Source organism: Bos indicus, chromosome X, assembly GCF_029378745.1.
Source record: "Bos indicus isolate NIAB-ARS_2022 breed Sahiwal x Tharparkar chromosome X, NIAB-ARS_B.indTharparkar_mat_pri_1.0, whole genome shotgun sequence".
In the NCBI taxonomy this organism is placed as follows: domain Eukaryota; kingdom Metazoa; phylum Chordata; class Mammalia; order Artiodactyla; family Bovidae; genus Bos; species Bos indicus.
The window spans coordinates 101292655-101318787 of record NC_091789.1 but is presented as its reverse complement, the minus strand read 5'-3'; the positions used below and the strand labels follow the sequence as shown (position 1 = coordinate 101318787).

Below are 26133 nucleotides of genomic sequence, written 5' to 3'. Positions count from 1 at the left end.
ATTGATAGTTTTTCAGTCAGTATATTTGTAGCATTGAGTTGATGATGTTTTTAAACCAAAAGGATGACAGTGACTCTCATAATAAATAAATGAGTTAAAATATTATTGGGAAACTTATAAAGCCTGAGATTCCTTGTTTTATATCATTTGTAGTGAAAATCCCTTTCTGTCAGCCCCAAGAATATTTACTCTTCAATCTGTTCTTCTAGCTCTTGATCTTACTTTCTCATGATGTCCTGCCCTTTACTTCTTTCCCAGCATCTCTCTGAAATACAAAGTTTTCCAAAGCAGGGTCCATAGACCACAGACAAGGCAGCTTCCCATATCCCCTACCCAGGGGTGGTATTTGTACTCAAGTAGCTTTGGAGTTTAAAATTGCCCCAATACCCTTCTCTCCTGAATTCCTTCTTAGGAAAAAACAAACAAGATGGTAAGGGAACGGGGATGGGCAAGGAAACCTAACCAGCTGAGTCTGTACCACACAGGGTGATTCACTCTAAGAAATATACAAAAGGGGCACAGCCTCCATTCAGTCCTGTTCAGGGACATGCTGATACAATCTCAAGAATGGGGAGGGCCTCATGTGCTTAAGCAGAGAAATTATTGTGTTTAAGATAGCCCAGCTTCCAACTTTACCCAGTTAAGGGAAAAAATGATCTACTTGTGCCATGCCATGTTGTAGAAAAGTAAAATGAAGACAAAGTCAAGATAATAGCCATGGATTCTGAAGGTTAAAAAATTTATTAGTTATAAAAGTACAATAATTAAACATAACAAGATTGCTTATTTCCCAAGCACACATCCTGCCTGGATGCCACAGAAAAGTCCCATTGGGTTAAAACAGAGTTATCTCCAAGTGACCATGCTAACTGAGGCAGTTTTCTAGTATTTCTGGGGGCCCAACAGACTTGTATATGAGAGATTGCTCATAATGCTAGGCTCAAAGCCATGCCTCTGGAACAAGAACTAGTATAAAATAGAGCAAAAAAAAAAAAAAAAAAAAAAACCCCAAAAAACCCAGGGTGTTTCTCTAAATCACTGAAATAATGAGGCCCAGATATAGAAGTTATAAAGATTAAAGCTTAACAATATACTGTTCTATAATTTCTTTAAATAAAAATGACAAAAAACCCCAATCATTTCACTGTAGGCTCCTTTCCTCAACACAAAAATGAAGAGTCAGTTTCTGGTACTGTTTACCTACTGTGTCTCCCTGTCAAAAAAAAAAAGATGAAAACCACTAGGGATTCTCTTCCTCTGTTTATTCAGAAATACAATGAAAATAGCACATATACAACAGTTATAATATCCAAAACAACTATCTGTACTGATCCTGGGAAACATCTACTGGAAAGGAAGGAGAGTTTCTTAATAGGATAGTGTCTCTCCCCCTGTCTCCAACACTCCACCAGAAAAGAAATGGGAGGTAAAACCAGTATTTGAGAATCAAAGAAATATCCAGTCACTAGTGAAAATTCTATCCTCTTCCATTCCACTCCCAGCCCAACCACCCCACCCCATTTCCCTTCTACCTATACTGTTCATAATATAGTAAGTGTGGAAAGATAAAATGTAACTGGTGAAGCTGGACTGGCCAAGGTTTGAAAGGTTGTGGTAAATTTCCTCTGTACTTCTGACAGGGTGACATATAATGTGGTCCAGAAAGAGTGAGGGTAGGAGAAGAATACAGATTTTAAAGCAATGGATTTGGCCTACTTAATTCCTTTAGGCCCTAATATGCTTTGAGTATAGAAACAGGTGAGAATCCTATAGTTAGCAGTGAGTAGAACGTAGGGAGATTGAGAGCAAGAGATAATAGTGTTTCCAGTGACCACTCCAATTATCCTTGTTATTGACTCAAATTTAGCTTTTTATCATCAAGAAAGCTTAATACTCTCCTTCTTCTAGGATAAATATAGACTTCTATAATTATCATCATAGTGGTAATCATATTACTTTGTTGTTCATTTAAGCATCACTTGTCATTTTTGCCAACATCCATTAATGATAATCCTCACAACATTCCTGTGAGGTAGATATTTGGATCCCCATTTTACAGATGGGGGTTAACTGAGGCACAAAGAGGTGATGTGACTTGCCTAAGGTCAGTAAAGTGAGAGATGAGAGAATACGGAAGAGAGATAACAGGGTAGCACCTCTATTGTCAGAGAGCCATATTTTTCAGTGAGAAAAGATAATGCTAAATGTTTCTTTAAATTGGGCACATTCACTTTCTTCAGCATACACACTTCTACGTAGGTATTAGCACACTATGGAAGATCAATAATTTCCCTTGGCTTATTAAAGATTAGCTGAATTCCAAATGATTTGGTTCTTAAAAAAAACTTTTGAGAGAAGGATACACCCCAAGTTCCTGGAACTTAGGTCATAGAAATCAGTAATCCCTAAATTTTTCAGATTACTTTGTTTCAAAGAGCTGTTGGAGTTCTAAAAATGTACTATCATGTACATGAGCACTGTGCTCTAGGTGTTTCCATAGCTATACAAGTAAACAATTCATATACCACTATACAGGTACTCTGAAACTGAGCAATTAAGTAAGTAGATGGCAAAGTGTGGGAGCCAGGTTTCTCACTGTTGGAATGGAAGGTCAGAGTAAACAAAGGTTAAATTAATAGTAAACAAAGGATAAGATGATCCATGTGATAATGGATTGGAGTTGGATACATCAGTATGAACTCATGTTTAGCTTAATAAAGATATGGATGATTACATACAGAACTATATATAGATACATGTATGTATACATAGATATACATGGGTTAGTATATATGCATATATTTCCTTGCTCTATCAGCTGAAATGACCTAGAAGCAACAAGACAACTGTAGCAATAAGCATACCTAATGCCCAGATCTTGATTGCTAACAATTTTCCATTAACAGAAACCAGGACTCCTTAAACAAATGGTTGATTATAGGATTGGGGGAAAAAAAATAAATATATATATATAAGATGAGCTTGGAGCATCTTGTAGTGCTACAAAGTAAAGGTGTCCTTAAAAAAATGATGGGGTTTGTCAAAAGTACATAAAAGTCAAGCCAAAAGAGTGCCCAATGGTCAAAGCTGGAACTATTTGAGAAACAGAATAAGTTGGATTATAACCCAAAGTACAAAATAAATATCCATGAGTCCATAGTGATACCAATAAATGATTGGATAAATAAATAAATGAGAGAGAAGAGACAAATCTCCTATGCAGAATTTCCAATAATTATGTAGATACTCACCCTCAACGATGTAGTGCATAGCTAACCACTCCTTAAGTGTAGGCTGTACATAGTGATTTCCTTCCAAAGAGTACAGTATGTAAGGTGGGACAGAGGAGAAACCTGACAAACAATATCTCAGCCAGATGATCAAGATTAACATCAAGAGTATGTGTCATGTTAATATGTGTAGAAAATGGCAGTTCAACTTTGTGATCCTCATCCTCCAAACCTATAAGCTCAGTTTAATCATAAGAAATAATTTAGATATTAGATATTAATTTAGGGGCTCCTCAAAACTGTCAAGGTCATAGGAAACAAGGAGAATCTGAGAAATTGTCACAACCCAAAGAAGCCTAAGGAGCTATGACTACTAAATGTGATGTGGTATCCTGAATGGATGCTGGAATAGAAAAATGATAATAGGTAAAAGCTAAGAAAATCTGAATAAAGTTTAGATTTTAGTTAATAGTAATGTATCATCATTACTTCATTAATTGCAACAAATATATCATTCTAATGAAAGATGCTAATAATAGGGAAAACTGGACTTGAGGTATAGGGAAACTCTATACAATTTTCACAATTTTTCTATAAATCTAAAACTGTTTTAAAATAAAAAGTTTATTTAAGAAGTTATTCTTGCAAACCTTTCTGTCTTGCCCATACATAAATCACTCTACCTAATGTACTTAGCTGTTCATATTCTTAATATTTTTTCCTGAATTTTCCAATAATAATTATCAATAGTAATGTTCAACTGCCAATCATCTACAAATGGACGAATTCTACTGCAACAAATTCCAAGATATTATTCAGCCCTATAGAACAAAGCCATTTTCCACGCCATAGGCAACCATTCACATAATGGTGTTTTGCTGGTGTGGGCACAGTAAATTCAATATATTCCAAATGCTACCTTTGAGAGACAGTTCTTTTCCACATTTATTTAGCAAAGTTCTATGTGCTTTTGGTGTGATACAGCACTATATTGTATTTGAGTACCTGTACTTCATGAAATATTCTTAATGAATTTTGATATATTTCCTAAAGAATATGTAAATAATTTGTAAAGATTTTATCATTATTTGGAGGGAAGAGGACAATGAAAATAGGATTAGAATATTTTCCTGTCCAAGGACAATTAATAAATCATTAATAAAGTCCCTCATTACTTTACAGGGAAAATTTGAATAAAAGCTTAAAGATGTCAGGGATACCAATATTTGGAATCCTAATTAAATATCCTAGTTAGTAGGATTTGAACATAGTCTTTATTTACAAATAGATCATATGCTCCAATGCAAAAGATTTTGAGGTCTGAAGGGCACAGGTCAGTTATAAACTCTGAAAAAGAAGTCTCAAATCCAAACTCTGGAGAAAAAGAGTATGTCTTTGGATTCTACTGTGAAATACCATATCAACTACTCAATTATAAGCTTAACTTATGTATGATGGTAACTTTAACAACATAAGTTTCACCTTTAACAACCTGTCTTATAGCTGTCTTACTCCCCATGCTTTAACAATTAGTTTGGAGTGTGGAACTTGCAACCAAAAGTTAAGGGAAAACCTATATCAAAATAACAAGGCTAAAATAGTAAAAATCTACATATCATTTTGAAAATTACAGGTAGTCCTTGAATTTATGAGGATTTATGGCCTGGGAAGACACTGTAGCTTGAAATGAGATAAATCAAACCTGAGATATTATAGAAAGTGTTAAGAATAGAAAAATTGTGTGCCTAATGTTACATATCAATGACTATAAGCACAGGTTACTTACCATTTAGTCAACTGTAAATTATTCTGTAAGTGGCTTAAATTTTTCTGAAGCATAACATATAAAATTAGACAAGTACTGAAACCAATCATGTACAATTTTAAAATTTGGTTTAATAATGTGATCCCTGGGAGAGTGAGTGTGCAGGCCTATAAAACCTCAAAGAAACATCTTGGGAAGAAATCTGACCCATATTTGTCTCATCTGCAAAATATTAATGATGGGTAGGACTATATAGTTGATAGGATCCCTTCTTCGTACTAGAATTCTATAATTTAGTCAGAATAAATGGCCTTGGGAAGTAGCCTAAAGTATTCGAGAGAGACTGGTTAAATATCTGCCAAGGAAAGGGGATACCATATGAAGAGAATCTTTTCCAGGAGAGAAGCTGTGTTCACAATTAAGTGATTAAAAGCTTCCCCCCCAACCCTGGGAGAGGAAATCTGCCATGTGGAGGTAGATCTGAGGTCCAGTGCCTGAAACAGAGGTTTTATGTCCCAGACATTATAATAAAGCAATCTGATTAGGTAACCAAGTGTGTATATTATGCAACCTGCTATAATGGATAAAAGAAATGTCTTAGATGTTCACAGCAGTTGTAGAACATTAATACTATTAATACTTTTCACTAAAAACCTCTTATATTCCATTTGAAACATACAGGAATGCATTTAATAACCACATAATTAAGACATTTTTTCTTCTAACCTCTCACCTCTGTGTAACATGGCCCCGGTGTGTCATTTTTTTCATCATGCAGTATGTTCATAACAGTAGCTTTACGTAAACAGAAGAATAAACAGTACAGCTATCACCTCAAGACACTGTCTCAACAGAGTGTCATTTGAATGAGGCTTGTGATTACAGCACTTTCAATATCCTATACAAAGGAAAGTCCCCCTCTATTTGTTTACAGGGTCATCTTGGATCTACTTGTTCCTATCACTGCCCAATTTACTCTCTTGGAACATTTTTTTCCCATACTGGTATGTTAGTGTGTGCTTTGAAAATTTTGTCCAAGTTTAACATAACAAAGAATGTAACTGTGCAGAAAAATCTTTAATCCTGAAGGAGGAGGAGGAAGAAGAGGATGAAAAGGAGGACAAGAAGATCCTTTCATTCCCTTTGATGGACTAAAGAAGCAAGAAGCACCAGCACTGTCTGAAAACCAAAATGTAAGAACAAATAGGATTGGTTTTACACAATCTTTGCTTTTGGTATGGGACTCAGTTTATTCACCAAGAATGCGCTCTATACTCAGGACCCAAATACCTGTAAATCTTATTAACCAACTACAATGTTATGCCCTCTTTTGCCTGGGAACTTGAAAAAAGTCATTTTAGGACACTACCAACCACATTGATATATTGATTCAAAAATATGGATAAGAATTCTATAAAACAAGAGAAAAATAAGAAAAAAAAGCAGCATATGTTTGTTCACAGCCTTGAATTTGATTCCTGTTTTCTTATTGTAGGAAAAATGTCCTATCTCATAATGGGAAGGGGAAGGGGCAACCATGGGTGCCACACCGGAATTCAACCCATGTGGAGGTTGAAAAAAATTGGGGATGAGACAGGGAAGAAATGAAGATGGAATATAAGGAGTCTCCACGAGAGATCAGCTATCTTTTCCTCCAGTCTCATCAGTCTGGGTCAGTGAGCTGTATCCCATCCCACAGGCAAGCTGAGTCAAAGAGGAAAAGATGGTTATGATCTTATAGCACACGGGCGTGTGCACAAAAGAGACCAGTGCAGCTCTTCTAGTGCAGTCTGTACCGCTTACACGGTGTCATGGCGCCGGCGGTGCAGAGACAGGTGGTCAGAGCGAGAAAAGCTACGATTGCAGTCTGTGCACCGGAAAGGCTTGATGCCTGTGTGCTTGCGGAAATGACGGGTGAGCTCATCTGAGCGAGCAAATTTCCAGGAGCAACCATCCCAAGTGCATTTATAAGGCTTCTCTCCTAAAAAAGGAAATATGACAAAACAAAAGAAGTCAGATAAGAGACGTTTGGATACTGGAAAGATAACAGAGTACATAACCTTTTATTAAGGCTTTGGTCAAAAATATAAGCAATCAACTTCGAAGACTTTTCTCCTTCACTTATACTTAAGTCCCAAAGAAAAGCCACGATGGTTGAAAGGAAAACACATAGGCTGTGCCTCAAACTGGCCTTTGTTTAAATCCTGGCTATAATATATACTAGCTGTGTGACCTTAAATAAGTCATTTATCCCTGGCTGGGTCTCTGTTTTCTCATCTCTTAAGAGGGATAAAAATATCTTACAAGGTTGTTTGAAACATTTTATCTTTTAAACACAGGCAACAAATGATGAAATTGAGATCCAAACCCAAATCATTAATATTTTCCACTATACCACATGGTAGTAACTATATTTCCTTCCCTAACACTTCGCAACAAATGGTATGAAATAGAACCATACTCACAGAAAGAATGTGTGATTCACTGGGATGGAATTTCAGCTAAGACCTTTCTCCGTGAAAGATCAGAAACTCAATGGCATGGAATTGGGTGAGGAGAAGTGTCAAGTCATACTATTTGAAATAGATACACTTGAGCTATATATTGAATATATATGCTCATATATATATATATGAATGTATACAAAATTAAGTGAAAAAAGTAATATAAAGAACATTAACACAATATGACTCCCATAGTGGTGTATATATCACCTAACACGTATGTATATACTCAGAAAAAAGGCAAGATCAATACACTGAAATGTAAATTATGAGAGGAATTAATAGTGAGTGAATATCCAGAAGGTGAGAATGAGAATGGTGAGAAGAGAAATTTCTTTTTTCACTTTGCACCTTTCTGTATTGTTGGAATGTTTTAAAAAATCATGGTATTGTATCTTATAATAAAAATTTTAAAGTAAAAAGACAAGAAGCTATATAACAAAAAATAAATATTAACTATGGTTAAGGTCATAGGATTAGGGTAATGACTATTTTCCTTTTAATGTGCTTCCCTATTTCCCATCTTCCATAATGACCATGTATAATCCTATAATCATAAATAAGTGACAATGAAGATACACATTAATTATAAAAAACCATTTATTTATTTTTGGCTGTGCTGGGTCTTTATTGCTGCACATGGACTTTCTCTAGCTGCGGTGAGCAGGGGCTACTCTTTGTTGTGATGTGTTCTCATTGAGGTGGCTTCTCTTGTTATGAAGCACAGGCCCTATAGTGCATGGGCTTCAGTAGTTGTGGCTCTTGGGCTTAGTTGCATGTGAGATCTTCCTAGACCAGGGATCAAATCTGTGTCCCTGCATTGGCAGGTGGATTCTTAACCACTGGACCCCCAGGGAAGTTCAAATGCATTGGTATTTTAATGGTTTGTCTTACTCTAGCTCATTCTTCCCTTTCTTCTTATAAATGCTCCAGAGTATTTTATGTTGTAGTAAATTCTGGTGGCAATTTGGTTTGCATATGTTGTTTTTCAGCTTACTGTTCAACACTTACCAGTCTTTCCAAGTGCTTACTAATTTAATTAACTGTGCAACTTTCAAATAATATGCAACAGAATGACATTCACTCTAACTCACAGTTGCAGCAAATACCAAGGCAACTATTTTGAGGATTCATTCAAATTACTGATAATTTCAGTATTGATATCAATTATTTGATACCAATTACTGATAATTTCAATATTCAGACATTGATGCATTAGCTGTTAAGAATAATGAGATAAGAGTTGGATGTATTGAAAACAAAAGATGGACAATCAAATGTTATAAAATGAAAATAAAAAGTTACTGAATAGCTAAGCATCACACACACACACATGTACAGTAGGATCCCATTTATATTTCTTCAAACTATCTACCTCTGTGTCTCTGTGTCTGTTTCTCTTGCTATTTCCTTCTCTCTTTCTCTCTCTTTCTGATGCACACACACACACCAAGCAAAGAGAGAAGATCTGGAAGATGACACAGCAAATTATCAACAGTAGGAAGGAGAATGAGACTTCAGGTGATGTTGAGAGTATGTAAATGGGATTTCAGTTTGGTCTATATAATTATATTCCATCACCACACCACCCAGCTATCACAATGCTATAAATTTTGTTGCAATATCTTAAGAATTTCTCCCGAGAACTTCTATATTCTCTACAATCAAATGAAGAAAATTTTACTTGTAAAGCAGTGAGACCTTCTGATCAAAAGAGCTCATTGGCTAGAATAAAAAGATTACAGCATTCATCAAGGAGACTAATTTTTCCTATTGCAAAAGCTGTTACTTTTTATTATCATTGAACTGGCTCCTGTTTGTGCCAATGCATTTCATGTGGCACAACTCATGACCTTCTTTAGTACATCACTGATACTGAAGAATAAACATACATAGGGAAATTAATTCATAATATAAATTATACATATTAGCTATGTGACAAAATAGGAAATAAATTCCAATGGTAGAAAATCTGTGGGCTAGTGTTACAGCATTAAGCTTGACACATGGGTAGGTTTTAGATGGGTAGAACAGAAGGCAAAAAGCAACCCAGTCAGTTGGGGGCATGGGCTGATAAAGAAGTACAATAAATGATGCATGGGGTCAGCCATACTAAAGTATCTTTACATAAATTTCATGAGATGGCCCTTATTACAAAGTTTAAACTAAAGAATTCAAAATTTAGCCTGAAATACAGTGACATACCAAAGAGGAGGACAGTGAGAATAGTCTGTTTTAAATATAGGCAATAAGGGGGACGCATTGACTATAAAGAATTTTAAAACAAAATAAACTATAAGTTTGCTCTTTATCACCATGTTCCAATTGTAAGTCAATGATAAGATACTCCTTCCAGCTATGACAAACAGCTCCCACTGCCTTTTTCAGAAGGCAATGGTTGGAGGGAGGGGGAATGTGCAACACTAAACATTTTTAAACTCAAAAATGGCTTGATCATGTTGAATGTTGAAATGATCTAGCCATGATATGCAAGATGGATTACAATGGGTACAAAGCTACTGGCTTAATCTATTGTCTGGCACATATAGGTACTCAAAATATTTATTGAATTGATGAGGGACACTAGAGTAAATGTACCATAAGATTGAAATAAATAAAATCAGAAATAAAAGACAAGATATTACAATGGATGCATCAGAAATAAAAATTTTCAGAAAAAACAATTACAAATAACTATATGCCAACAAACTAGATAACTTATAAGAAATGGATAAATTCCTAGAAACATAACCTACAAAAAGTAAATTAAAAAAAAAAAAACCAGGAAGCCTGAATAGATCAATAACAAATAAAGAGATTAAATCAGTAATCAAAAATCTCTGAACAAAGAAAAGCCCAGGACCAGAATGCTTCACAAATGAATTCTACAAAACATTCAAAGATTTATACTAATTCTTCTTAATATCTTCCAAAAAATGGGAGAGGAGGGAACACTTCCAAACTTATTCTATGAGGACAGCATCAAACTGAATTCAACAGTACATTAAAAGGACTATGCACCATGATCAAGTTAGACTTATCCCTAGGATGATGCAAGGAATAGTTCAGGGTACTTTAATCAATCAATGGGATAAAACACATTACCACATTTAAGAAAAAATTTGCATGATTATTTTAATAGCTGCAGGAAAGCACTTGAAAAAGTTCAGGGGGGATTTTCAAGATGGCAGAGGAGTAAGACATGGAGATCACCTTCCTTCCCACAGATACATCAAAAATACATCTGCATGTGGAACGACTGCTACAGAACACCTTCTAAATGCTGGCAGAAGACCCCAGAGTTCCAAAAGGGCAAGCTAAACTCCACAGAATGAAGTAGGACAAAAGATAAAGATTAAAAAAAGAGACAAAGGAATTGGGATGGAGACCTGTATCCCAGGGAAGGAGCCATGAAGGAGAAAAAATTTCCACACACTCAGAAACCCCCTCACGGGCAGGGACAGAGAAGCTTCAGAACCTTAAAGGGGAACTCAGCAACAGGTGCTTGGAAGGCAAAATGGATAGAATTCACCAGAGTTGGTTGTCGATTAGCACATCCCAGCCCAAGACACTGTTTGCACACCTGCCATGGCACGTGGGGATTGGGTGCTGAGGCTCAGGCTTCAGAGGTCAGACCCCAGGGAGAGGACGGGGGTTGCCTGCCATGAATATAATTCTGAGAGGGCTAGTATGACACAGCTGAGGGATCCAGGGAAAAGCCTGAGCCTACCACAGGGGCAAGAGATAATTGTAATAGGGACCCTTTAACTCCACACAGATCACAGGACCCCACCTTTGTGTGTGCCAGAGGTGGGAAAAGCTGCAGCTGTGGACTTTAGTGCCGGAGGCTGAGATAACTGGCTGGCCACCACAAAGGCTGGCATGAGTGCTGGAGGCAGAACTAGCTACAACTGAAGTTTGAGATCCCAGAGGGGGATATGCCAGCCAGATGGCCACCACCAAAGCCTGCTCAAGTGCCAGAGGCAGGGGAAAAGATGCCACTACAGTCCTGATCCCAGTGGTTGCCGCTATCATCAAGCTGTGAGTAGCTGCAGTTCACTGCCCACACCTTTCTGGGAGGCTATGCAGCTTGGCTTGGCCGAGAGACACACAACATAGGGCCAATTCCCTGGGGGAGCCCGTGACCTGACTAAGGCAGGAGCAAATTCTTACAGGCCTTGGCCACAACAGCCATTCCCCTCACACACCAATTGTGTCTGTTGTAAACCTCTCCTTTTGCAGCCCAACTGAGTGAGTGAGACCAAATAAGCTGCCACTTTTGCCCCCTCTTATCTGGACAGGGAAAAGACACTGGGGGGCGGCCTACAAGCAGAGGTAGGGGCAAAACCAAAGCTGAGCACCTAGGGCTGTGTGGACAGAGAAGAGGCAGGGAAATAACTTCTGCAGCTTCAGGTTCACCAGATTAAATCCCCACAACTAGTTTGAGACTGTGGACTTAGGGGGTAATTGTGGACTTTGGAAGCAAGTATAAGCTGGAATGAGGCCACATCTCAGTCTGAGCTGGCCCCACAGTGCCCACAGCAGATCCAGAGACCTTCCTAAAAATATTGGAGGACTTAAGAGTAGGCAGTTTGACTGGAGTTCACTGTGTGGTGAGGACAACAGAGGACATAGGAGGACATTCTTCTTACTACTACTCTCCTTCTATTTTTGTCTTTTTCTTTTTTGTATTCTTCTGTTGCTATTTTATTATTCCATTTTTTTAAGAAAAATTACTTAATTTTTCCTTTTAAAATGCTTTTACTTTAAAATAAATTTTATTTTTCTCATTTACAGTACTTTTTTGTTATGTTGCATTTTTTTCTATAGTTTTGGTTTTGTATTTTTGCTAATCTAGATTGTAGTATTCATTTTCACTTATAGGTTTCTTTATTGGTTTGATTGCTCTCTTCTTTTTTTGGTCCCTGTTTTTGTTCTTTTTTTCTAACTTCTTTGCTTTTTCTGAGGCTGTGAGTTTCTTTGGGAGTTCTTGTCTGTTTAGTGTTATTTTTAACTTTTGTCTTTGAGTTTTGTCTGTCCATGCTTTTCTTTGTTTGTTTGACTTCCTTATCCCCCTTTTTACTCTTTCTTCTCTTTTTTTCTCTTTCTTTCTCTTTCTCTTCTGTGCTGTGTGGCTAGTGGGTCCTTGGTGCTATAGTAAAGGATCAGGCCTGAACTTATGAAGTGGGAGACCCAAGTCCAGAACTTTGTACCACCAGAGAATTCTTGACACCGTGCAACATTAATCAACAAGAGTTCTCCTGAAGATCTCCATCTCAACAATAAGACCAGGCCCAACCCAAAGGTCAGCAAGATCTACTGTCAGACACTTCATGTGAAACTATAGAAAACAGTAATACAACTCTGCCCATTAGTAGACAGAGTACCCAAAGCCCTACCACACCAACAGATACCCCAAAACACACCACTGGATATGGCACTACCCTTCAGAGAGACAAGATCCAGTTGCATCCACCAGAATACAGGCACCAGTCCCCCTCAAGAGGAAACTTCACAAGGCATGGTCCAGCTCCACACACTGTGGGCAGACTCCACAAGTAACAGGAACTATGAACTTTTAGCCTGAATAAAGGAGACCTCAAACACAGTAAATTAAACAAAATGAAAAGGCAGAGAAATATGCATCAGGTAAAGGAATACAGTTAAAACCCATAAGACCAAACAAATGAAAAATACCTATTTTCACTCCACCTGAAAATAATTCAGAGTAATGAGAGTAAAGATGATCCAAAATCTTGGTAACAAAATGGAGGCATTTTGTTAAACAGAATTTTGTTTAACATTTGTTTAAACATTTCGATAAACAGAATTGAGGTTTGGATTGAGAGGTCTTCTCAGGTGGCGCTAGTGGTAAAGAACCTGCCTGCCAATGCAAGAGATGTGGGTCCAATCCCTGGGTTGGAAAGATCTCCTAGAGGATGGCATGGCAACCTGCTCAAGTATTCTTGCCTGTAAAAGCCCATGGAGAGAAAAACCTGGCAGGCTACCGTCCATAAGGTCACACAGAGTTGGACATGATTGAAGTGACTTAGCACCTATATGAATTGAGAAGATAAGAAGCACATAGAAAGAATAAAACATAGACAATCAGCAATGAACAACAAATAACTGAGATATAAAATACACTATAGGAAACCAATAACAGAATAACTGAGGCAGAAAAATGGGTAAATGATCTGGATAATAGAATGGTGGAAATAACTGAAGTATAGCAGAATAAAGAAAAAAGAATGAAAAGAAATGAAGATAGTCTAAGAGACCTCTGTGACTACATTAAGTAAACCAACATTTAAATTATAGGAGTCCCAGAAAAAGAAGAGAAAATGAAAGGGTATGAGAAAATATATGAGATTATAGGTGAAAATTTCCCTAACATGGAAAAGGAAATAGCAACCCAAGTCCAGAAAGCCCAGAGAGTCCCATACAGGATAAATCCAAAGAGAAACACACTCAAACACATAATAATCAACTAACAATAATTAAACAGAAAGAAAAAATATTAAAATAATCAAGGAAAAAGCAACAAATAATGTACAAGAAGATCCCCATGAGGTTAACAGTTTATCTTTCAAGAGAAATTCTGCAGGGCAGAAGGGAGTGGCAGGATATACTTAAAGTGATGAGAGGAGAAAACTTACAACTAAGATTACTGTATCCAGCAAAGGTCTCATTCAGATATGCTGGAGAAATCAAAAGCTTTAAACATAAGCAAAATTAATAGAATTCAACACCACAAATCCAGCTTCACATCAAATGCCAAAGGAATTTCTTTAGACAGGAAATGGGAGGAAAAAGATATACAAAAATAAAGTCAAATCGATAAAATAAATGGTAGATCATATATATCAATAGCCACCTTAAATGTAAATGAGTGAAATGCTCCCACAAAAAGACAAAGACTGGCTGAATGGACCCCTATGCATGCAATCTACAAAGATGAACCTCATACTTTGGGACACATGCAGACTGAAAGTGAGTGTCCAGAAAAAGATGTTCCATACAAATGGAAATCAAAAGAAAGAAAGAGTAACAATACTCATATCAGATAAAATAAACTTTAAAGACTGTTACAAGAGATAAGGAAGGACACTACGAAATGATCAACAGATCAATCCAGGAAGAATATATAGCAATTATAAATATATATGCACCCAACTTAGGAGGACCTCAAGACATTAGGCAAATGATAACAAATATAAAAGGGGAAATTGACAGCAACATAATAATGGTGGGTGATTTTTAACACCCCACTCACACCAATGGACAGATCATCCAGACAGAAAATTAATAAGAAAACAAAAGCCTATAATGACACATGGGACCAAATGGATTTAACTGCTATAATAGGACATTTCATCCAAAAGAAGTAGAATTCACTTTTTTCTCAAGCCCACAGGGATCATTCTCCAGGATAGATCATATGCTGCATCACAAATCAAGCCTTGGTAAATTTAAAAAAATTGAAATTGTATCCAGCATTTTTTTCTCACTAAAATGCTATAAGACTGGATATCAACTACAGGGAAATAAAACTATAAAATATACACACACATGGACTCTAAAAATTACCCTCCTGAATAACCAACAGGTCATTGAAGAAATCAAAGAAGAAATAAAAATATATCTAGGAATGTATGACAGTGAAAACCTTAACTCAAAACCTATGGGATGCAGTAAAAGCACTGCTGAGAGAGAAGTTTATAGCAATATAAGCCTACAGCAAGAAAAAATAAAAACATCAAATAACCTAACATTAGACCAGTGCAGGTGATGAAATTCCAGTTGAGCTACTTCAAATCCCCAAAGATGATGCTGTGAAAGTGCGGGACAAAATACGCCAGCAAATTTGGAAAACTCAGCAGTGGCCACAGGACTGGAAAAGGTCAGTTTTCATTCCAATCCCAAAGAAAGGCAATGTCAAAGAATGCTCAAATTACCACACAATTGCACTCATCTCACATGCTAGTAAAGTAATGCTCAAAATTCTCCAAGCCAGGCTTCAGCAGTACGTGAACCGTGAACTTCCTGATGTTCAAGCTGGTTTTAGAAAAGGCAGAGGAACCAGAGATCAAATTGCCAACATCTGCTGGATCATTGAAAAAGCAAGAGAGTTCCAGAAAAGCATCTATTTTTGCTTTATTGACTATGTCAAAGCCTTTGACTGTGTGGATCACAATAAACTATGGACAATTCTGAAACAGATGGGAATACCAGACCACCTGATCTGCCTCTTGAGAAATCTGTATGCAGGTCAGGAAGCAACAGTTAGGACTGGACATGGAACGACAGACTGGTTCCAAATAGGAAAAGGAGTACATCAAGGCTGTATATTGTCACCTTGCTTATTTAACTTCTATGCAGAGTACATCATGAGAAACGCTGGACTGGAAGAAACACAAGCTGGAATCAAGATTGCCGTGAGAAATATCAATAACCTCAGATATGCAGATGACACCACCCTTATGGCAGAAAGTGAAGAGGAACTAAAAGGCCTCTTGATGAAAGTGAAAGAGGAGAGTGAAAAGTTGGCTTAAAGCTCAACATTCAGAAAATTAAGATCATGGCATCCGGTCCCACCACTTCATGGGAAATAGATGGGGAAACAGTGGAAACAGTGTCAGACTTTATTTTTTTGAGCTCCAAAATCACTGCAGATGGTGACTGCAGCCATGAAATAAAAAGACGCTTACTCCTTGGAAGGAAAGTTATGACCAACCTAGATAGCATATTCAAAAGCAGAAAGATTACTTTGCCAACAAAGGTTCGTCTGATCAAGGCTATGGTTTTTCCTGTGGTCATGTATGGATGTGAGAGTTGGACTGTGAAGAAAGCTGAGCACAGAAGAATTGATGCTTTTGAACTGTGGTGTTGGAGAAGACTCTTGAGAGTCCCTTGGACTGCAAGGAGATCCAACCAGTCCATTCTCAAGGAGATCAGCCCTGGGATTTCTTTGGAGGGAATGATGCTGAAACTGAAACTCTGGTACTTTGGCCATGCGAAGAGTTGACTCATTGGAAAAGACTCTGATGCTGGGAGGGATTTGGGGCAGGAGGAGAAGGGGACGACAGAGGATGAGATGGCTGGATGGCATCACTGACTCGATGGACATGAATCTGAGTGAACTCTGGGTGTTTGTGATGGACAGGGAGGCCTGGTGTGCTGCAATTCATGGGGTTGCAAAGAGTCGGACATGATTGAGCGACTGAACTGAACTGAACTGAACTAAACTAGAAAAAGGAGCACAAAAATCTCTAAAGTTAGTTGAAGGAAATAAATCAAAAGATCAGAGCAGAAATAAATGAAATAGAAATAAAAAACAACAGCAAAAATCAATGAAACTAAAAGCTGTTTATATGAAAAAATACAAAATAGATGAACCTTTAGCCAGACTTATCAAAAACAAAAGGGAGAGGACTCAAATCAATAAAATTAAAAATGAAAAAGGAGAAATTACAACAGAAAAGGTGGAAATACAAAGGATCATAAGAAACTACCACAAGCAACTATATGCCAATACGGTGGACAACCTAAAAGAAACGGACAAATTCTTAGAAAGGTACAACCATCCAAGACTGAAACAGGGAGAAATAGAAAATATGAACACACCAATCACAAGCACTGAAATTTCAAACTGTGTCAAATTTTTCTAGCAACAAATTGCCCAAAGCCTGATGATTTCACAGGTGAATTCTACCAAAAGTTTAGAGAAGAGCTAATATCCATTCTGGGCCTCCCTGGTGGCTCAGATGGTAAAGAATCTGCCTGTAATGTGAGAGACCTGAGTTCAATCCCTGGGTTGGGAAGATCCCATGGAGGAAGGCATGGCAACCCGCTCCAATATTCTTGCCTGGATAATTCCATGGGCAGAGGAGCCTGGCAGTATACAGGCCACTGAGTCATAAAGAGTTGGACATGACTAAGTGACTAAGCACAGCACAACAGCTATCTTACTCAAACTCTTCCAGAAAATTGCAGAGGAATGAAAACTCCCAAACTCATTTTACAAGACTACCATCAGCACCCTAACACAAAAACCAGACATAGATACCACAAGAAAGATAGTAACAATAACCCTGTGTATGAGACAGCAAAAGAGACACTGATGTATAGATCAGTCTTATGGACTCTGTGGGAGAGGGAGAGGGTGGGGAGATTTGGGAGAATGGCATTGAAACATGTATAATATCATGTATGAAATGAGTCGCCAGTCCAGGTTCGATGCACGATACTGGATGCTTGGGGCTGCTGCACTGGGACGACCCAGAGGGAGGGTATGGGGAGGGAGGAGGGAGGAGGGTTCAGAATGGGGAACACAGGTATACCTGTGGTGGATTCATTTTGATATTTGGCAAAACTAATACAATATTGTAAAGTTTAAAAATAAAATTAAATTAAAAAAAAAGAAAATTACAGGCCAATAACCTTGCTTAACATGAATGCAAAAATCCTTAACAAAATACTAGCAAACCAAATCTCAAAACACATAAAAAGGATCATATATCATGATCATGTGGGGTTTATCCCAGGGATACAAAGATACTTCAATATACACAAATGAATCAATGTGATAAGAAACTGATTGATTAAGAAACTGAAAGATAAAAACACATGATCATCTCAATACATAATACCAAGAAAGCTTTTGACAAAATTCAACACCCATTTGTGATGAAAAATTCTCCAGAAAGTAGGCATAGAAGGAACCTACCACAGCATAATAAAAGCTATATATGACAAGAAAGAAACAAAGTGAAGTTGCTCAGTTCAGTTCAGTTCAGTTGCTCAGTCTTGTCCGACTCTTTGCGACCCCATGAATCACAGCATGCCAGGCCTCCCTGTCTATCACCAACTCCCAGAGTTCACCCAGACTCATGTCCATCGAGTTGGTGATGTGATCCAGCCATCTCATCCTCTGTCGTCCCCTTCTCCTCCTGCCCCCAATCCCTCCCAGCATCAGAGTCTTTTCCAATGAGTCAACTCTTCCCATGAGGTGGCCAAAGTACTGGAGTTTCAGCTTTAGCATCATTCCTTCCAAAGAAATCCCAGGGCTGATCTTCAGAATGGACTGGTTGGATCTCCTTGCAGTCTAAGGGACTCTCAAGAGTCTTCTCCAACACCACAGTTCAAAAGCATCAATTCTTCTGTGCTCAGCCTTCTTCACAGTCCAACTCTCACATCCGTACATGACCACTGGAAAAACCATAGCCTTGACTAGACGGACCTTTGTTGGCAAAATCATGTAACACAGGGGACCCTGCCTTGTGTTCTGTTATGACCTAGAGGGGGTGAAAGGGCAAGGGAAGGAAGGCTCAAGAGGGAGGGGATATTTATATATAAATCAGTCATAATAATTATATATATATATATATATAATTATGACTGATTCGCTTTAATATAAGGCAGAGATCACCACATCATTGTAAATAAATTATCCTCCAATAAAGAAAAAGAAAAAAGTTCAAAATCCATTCATAATTAAAATGTTCAACAGAACAGTTATATAGGAACTTCATACAATTTATATGTGATAACAGGTAACATAATAACTGATAGGAAAAAAGTTAAAGCTATGCTCTAAGATCCAGGGCAAGGTAAGGCTCGTGAATCTTCCCATTCCTTTTTGACATAATACTGGAATTCACAGATAGAGCATTACATAAGAAAAGGAAATAAAAGGTAACCAAGATTCTCAGCAGAACTAAAGAAATGAAAATCAAAACTACAATGAGGTATCACCTCACCCTAGTCAATATAACCATCATCAAAAAACCTACAAACAACAGATGGTGGAGAGGATGTGGAGGAAAAGGAACCCTTCTACACTGTGGGAATGTAAGTTATTACAGCCACTATTGAAAATAGTATGGAGGTTCTTTAAAAACTAAAAGTAGTGTTGCCATATGATCTAGAAATCCCACTCTTTGGCATATATCCAGACAAAATGATAATTCGAAAAGATACATGCACCCCTGTTTTCATAGCAACACTATTCACAATAGCTAAGGCATGGAAATAACCTAAATGTCCATTGACAGATGAATGGATAAAGAAGATGTACGTATATCAGGCTTCCCTGATAGCTCAGTTGGTAAAGAATCTGCCTGCAATGCAGGAGATCCCGGTTCAATTCCTGGGTTGGGAAGATCCCCTGGAGAAGGGATAGGCTACCCATTGCAGCATTCTGGCCTGGAGAATTCCATGGACTGTATAAATTTACGAGGTTGCAAAGAGTTGAACACGACTGAGCAACTTTCACTTCACTTTCACTTCACTTCACACATATGCAATGGATTCAGTTCAGTTCAGTTCAGTTCAGTTCAGTTGCTCAGTCGTGTCCGACTCTTTGCGACCCCGTGAATTGCAGCATGCCAGGCCTCCCTGTCCATCACAAACACCCAGAGTTCACTCAGATGCACGTCCATTGAGTCAGTGATGCCATCCAGCCATCTCATCCTCTGTCGTCCCCTTCTCCTCCTGCCCCCAATCCCTCCCAGCATCAGAGTCTTTTCCAATGAGTCAACTCTTCGCATGAGGTGGCCAAAGTACTGGAGTTTCAGCTTTAGCATCATTCCTTCCAAAGAAATCCCAGGGCTGATCTCCTTCAGAATGGACTGGTTGGATCTCCTTGCAGTCCAAGGGACTCTCAAGAGTCTTCTCCAACACCACAGTTCAAAAGCATCAATTCTTCTGTGCTCAGCCTTCTTCACAGTCCAACTCTCACATCCATACATGACCACAGGAAAAACCATAGCTTGAGTAGACGAACCTTTGTTGGCAAAGTAATGTTTCTGCTATTGAATATGCTATCTAGGTTGGTCATAACTTTCCTTCCAAGGAGCAAGCATCTTTTAATTTCATGGCTGCAGTCACCATCCTCAGTGATTTTGGAGCCCCCAAAATAAAGTCTGACACTGTTTCCACTGTTTCCCCATCTATTTCCCATGAAGTGATGGGACCAGATGCCATCATCTTCGTTTTCTGAATGTTGAGCTTTAAGCCAACTTTTTCACTCTCCCCTTTCACTTTCATCAAGAGGCTTTTTAGTTCCTCTTCACTTTCTGCCATAAGGGTGGTGTCATCTGCATATCTGAGGTTATTGATATTTCTCACGGCAATCTTGATTCCAGCTTGTGTTTCTTCCAGTCCAGCGTTTCTCATGATGTACTCTGCATAGAAGTTAAATAAGCAGGGTGACAATATACAGCCTTGACGTACTCCTTTTCCTATTTGGAACCAGTCTGTTGTTCCATGTCAAGTCCTAACTGTTGCTTCCTGACCTGCATAGAAATTTCTCAAGAGGCAGATCAGGTGGTCTGGTATTCGCATCTTTTTCATAATTTTCCACAGTTTATTGTGATCCACACAGTCAATGGCTTTGGCATTGTCAATAAAACAGAAATAGATGTTTTTCTGGAACTCTCTTGCTTTTTCCATGATCCAGCGGATGTTCGTAATTTGATATCTGGTTCCTCTGCCTTTTCTAAAACCAGCTTGAACATCAGGAAGTTCACGGTTCACGTACTGCTGAAGCCTGGCTTGGAGAATTTTGAGCATTACTTTACCAGCATGTGAGATGAGTGCAATTGCGTGGCAGTTTGAGCATTCTTTGGCATTGCCTTTCTTTGGGATTGGAATGAAAACTGACCTTTTCCAGTCCTGTGGCCACTGCTGAGCTTTCCAAATTTGCTGGCATATTGAGTGCAGCACTTTCACAGCATCATCTTTCAGGATTTGAAATAGCTCATCTGGAATTCCATCACCTCCACTAGGTTTGTTCATAGTGATGCTTTCTAAGGCGCACTTGACTTCACATTCCAGGATGTCTGGCTCTAGGTCAGTGATCACACCATCGTGATTATCTGGGTTGTGAAGATCTTTTTTGTACAGTTTTTCTGTGTATTCTTGCCACCTCTTCTTAATATCTTCTGCTTCTGTTAGGTCCATACCATTTCTGTCCTTTATCGAGCCCATCTTTGCATGAAATGTTCCCTTGGTATCTCTAATTTTCTTGAAGAGATCTCTAGTCTTTCCCATTCTATTGTTTTCCCCTATTTCCCCTATTTCTTTGCATTGATCGCTGAAGAAGGCTTTCTTATCTCTCCTTGCTATTCTTTGGAACTCTGCATTCAGATGCTTATATCTTTCCTTATTACTAATCCACAAAAATAATGAAACAATGCCATTTGCAGCAACATGGATGGATCTAGAGATTATCATACTAAGTGAAGTAAGTCAGAAAGAGAAAGACAAATACCATATAATATCATCTGTATGTGGAACCTAAAATGTTCCACAAATGAGCCTATCTATGAAAGAGAAAAAGATTCACAGACTTATGGCCGAAAGGAAGGGGGGTGTGGGAGAGGGATGCATCGAGAGCTTACAGTCAGCAGATGTAAACTATTATATATAGAATGGATAAACAACAGGTCCTACTATAAGCACAGATAACTACAGTCAATATCCTGTGATAAACCATAATGGAAAATATAAAAAGAATACACACACACACACACATATACGGACACATATAGACACACACACACACTGAATCACTTTGTTGTACAAGAGAAATTAATTCAATGTTGTAAATCAACTACATTTCAAGGCACCCAAACCAGAAAGGAAGAAATAAAGTTACCTCCATTTGCAGATGATAAGATCATATACATACACAACCACAAATTTTAAACAAACAAAAAACTAAAGCATTTAGAACTAATTCAAGAGTTCAATTAACCTTAAATATACAGAATGAAAATATGAAAATCACTCACATTTCTAAACACAAACAACAAAGTATCTGAAACAGAAATCAAGGAAACAAGACAATTCAAAATAACTACAAAAAGAATATAATAGGAATAAATTTAACTAATGAGGTTAAAGACTTGTGTATAGAAAATTATAAAACACTGATGAAGGAAATTAAGGAAGGCATAGGTGAATGGAAAGATATCTCATGTTCATGGGTTGGGAAAATTAACATTGTTAAAATATCCATAATACCCAAAATGACCTACAGATGCAATTCAACCACAGATTCAATGTGACTCCTATCAAAACTCCAGCGGTAGTTTTTACAGTAATAAAAAAAAAATTCTAAAGTTTATGTGTAACAGCAAAAGACCCTGAATAGCCAAAGCAATTTTAATAAAAAAGAGTAAGCTTGGAGGCATTGAAAGTCCTGATATATTACATATATATGTTACAAAGCTACATTAATCAAGTACTGATTTTAAAACAGACTTACAGACAAAAGGAAGAGAGAGCTCAGATAGAAATACATGCATCTACAGTCAACTGATCTTCAACAACATGTCTATAGCAAACAATGGGAGAAGAATATCTTCAATAAATGGACAAGGAAAACTTGATATCCACATGTGGAAAAATGAAATTGGACCCTTATATCATATACAAAAATAATCTCAAATTGAATTTATGTCCTAAATGTAAGACCAGAAACTATAAAGGTACTAGAAGAAAACATAGAGGGAAGCTTTTCTTTTATTGAAGTATTTACAGTGTTGTGTTAGTTTTAGGTGTAAAGTAAAATGAACTGAATCATTTTAGTGAATACCTGAAACTGACACAATATGATACATAATACACATACTTGTGTATATGTATATATATATATATATATATATATATATATATAACATATTTGAAGTTATATTTATACATGTATATTTCTTACAAGATTATTTTCCATTTCAAGTTATTACAAGATAGTGAATATAACTCCCTGTGCTATATAGTAGTTCCTTGTTTCTTACCTATTTGATGCTTCAGATCAGATATCAGATCAGTCGCTCAGTCGTGTCCGACTCTTTGCAACCCCATGAATCACAGCACGCCAGGCCTCCCTGTCCATCACCAACTCCCAGAGTTCACTCAGACTCACATCCATCGAGTCAGTGATGCCATCCAGCCATCTCATCCTCTGTTGTCCCCTTCTTCCCTTGCCCCCAATCCCTCCCAGCATCAGTAGCTTGTATCTGTTAATCCCATAAATCTAAATTATCCCTCTCATAATACCTTCCCCTTTAGTAACCATGAGTTTCTTTTATATGTCTATGAGTCTGTTTCTGTTTTGTATATAGATTCTTTTTTATTATTTTTTAGATTCCACATGTGAGTGATATCATATATTTGTCTTTGTCTGATTTACATCATTAAGTACATATTCTAAGTCCATGCATATTGCTGAAAATGGCAATATTTCATTCTTTTTTATGGCTGAAAAATAACCACATATATGTATATATATGTATATTATATATGCTGCTGCTGCTAAGTCACTTCAGTCGTGTCCGACTCTGTGCGACCCCATAGACGGCAGCCCACCAGGCTCCCCTGTCCCTGGGATTCTCCAGGCAAGAACACTGAAGTGGGTTGCCATTTCCTTCTCCAATGGATGAAAGTGAAAAGTGAAAGTGAAGTCGCTCAGTCCTGTCCGACTCTTAGCGACCCCATGGACTGCAGCCTACCAGGCTCCTCCGTCCATGGGATTTTCCAGGCAAGAGTACTGGAGTGGGGTGCCATTGCCTTCTCTGGTATATTATATATACATATGTGTAAAGTATATATACATAGTATAGACTATTTACATATACATAGTATAGTATAATATAGTCTATAGTATATATGTATATTAGTTCAGTTCAGTTCAGTCACTCAGTCACATATGACTCTTTGTGACCCCATGGACTGCAGCACGCCAGGCTTCCCTGTCCATCACCAACATAAGGGAGTTTACTCAAACTCATGTCCATTGAGTCGGTGAAGCCATCCAACCATCTCATCCTCTATCATCCCCTTCTCCTCCCACCTTCAATTTTTCCCAGCATCAGGATCTTTTCAAATGAGTCAATTCTTTGCATCAGGTGGCCAAAGTATTGGAGTTTCAGCTTCAGCATCAGGCCTTACAATGAACATTCAGGACTGATTACCTTTAGGATGGACTGATTGGATCTCCTTGCAGTCCAAGGGACTCCCAAGAATCTTCTCCAATACCACAGTTCAAAAGCATCAATTTTCGGTGCTCAGCTTTCTTTACAGTCCAAGACTCACATCCATACATGAACACTGGAAAAACCATAGCCTTGACTAGACGGACCTTTGTTGGCAAAGTAATATCTCTGCTTTTTAATATGCTGTCTAGGTTGGCCTTAACTTTTCTTCCAAGGAGTAAGCGTCTTTTAATTTCATGGCTGCAGTCACCCTCTGCAGTGATTTTGGAGCCCCCCAAAATAAAGTCTGACACTGTTACCACTGTTTCCCCATCTATTTCCCATGAAGTGATGGGACCAGATGCCATGATCTTTGTTTTCTGAATGTTGAGCTTTAAGCCAAATTTTTCACTCTCCTGTTTCACTTTCATCAAGAGACTCTTTAGTTCCTCTTCACTTTCTGCCATAAGGGTGGTGTCATCTGCATATCTGAGGTTATTGATATTTCTCCTGGCAATCTTGATTCCAGATTGTGCTTCTTCCAGCCCAGCATTTCTCATGATGTACTCTGCACAGAAGCTAAATAAGCAGGGTGACAATATACAGCCTTGACATACTCCTTTTCCTATTTGGAACCCGTCTGTTGTCCCATGTCCAGTTCTAACTGTTGCTTCCTGACCTGCATAGAAATTTCTCAAGAGGCAGGTCAGGTGGTCTGGTATTCGCATCTCTTTTGTAATTTTCCACAGTTTATTGTGATCCACACAGTCAAAGGCTTTAGCATTGTCAATAAAGCAGCAACAGATGTTTTTCTGGAACTCTCTTGCTTTTTTGATGATCCATCGGATGCTGGGAATTTGATCTCTGCTTCCTCTGCCTTTTCTAAAACCAGCTTGAACATCTGGAATTTCACAGTTCACGTATTGTTGAAGCCTGTAGGGAAAACCACTAGACCATTCAGGTATGACCTAAATCAAATCCCTTATGATTATACAGTGGAAGTGAAAAATAGATTTAAGGGAATAGATCTGATAGAGTGTCTGATGAGCTATGGAGAGAGGTTCATGACATTGTACAGGAGACAGAGAGCAAGACCACCCCCAAGAAAAAGAAAAACAAAAAAGCAAAATGGCTGAAGAGGCCTTACAACTAGCTGTGAAAAAAGAGAAGTGAAATGCAAAGGAGAAAAGGAAAGATATGCCCATTTGAATGCAGAGTTCCAGGAGAGATAAGAAAGCCTTGCTCAGTGACCAGTGCAAAGAAGTAGAGGAAAACAATACAATGGGAAAGACTAGAGATCTCTTCAAGAAAATTAGAGATACCAAGGGAACATTTCATGCAAAGATGGGCTCAATAAAGGGCAGAAATGGTATGGACCTAACAGAAGCAGAAGATATTAAGAAGAGGTGGCAAGAACTTTCCAAAAAAAGATCTTCATGACTCAGATAATCACAATAGTGTGATCACTCTCCTAGAGCCAGACATCCTGGAATGTGAAGTGAAGTGGGCCTTAGGAAGCATCACTACAAACAAAGCCAGTGGAGGTGATAGAGTTCCAGTTGAGCTATTTCAAATCCTGAAAGATGATGCTGTGAAAGTGTTGCACTCAATATGACAGCAAATTTGGAAAATGCAGCAGTGGCCACAGGACTGGA

At 38.0% G+C, this 26133-nt stretch overlaps 1 protein-coding gene across 1 annotated transcript in view; it reads right to left on the bottom strand.

The window, feature by feature from the left end:
- Window positions 1-722: 722 nt before the first annotated feature.
- Window positions 723-26133, bottom strand: part of KLF8 (KLF transcription factor 8) — a 347052-nt gene continuing 321641 nt past the window's right edge. The window contains exon 6 of the mRNA XM_070784649.1: window positions 723-6976. Within this exon, the coding sequence (XP_070640750.1) occupies window positions 6795-6976 (182 nt within the window). The 3' untranslated portion in view covers window positions 723-6794. The remainder of the gene's footprint in view (window positions 6977-26133) is intronic.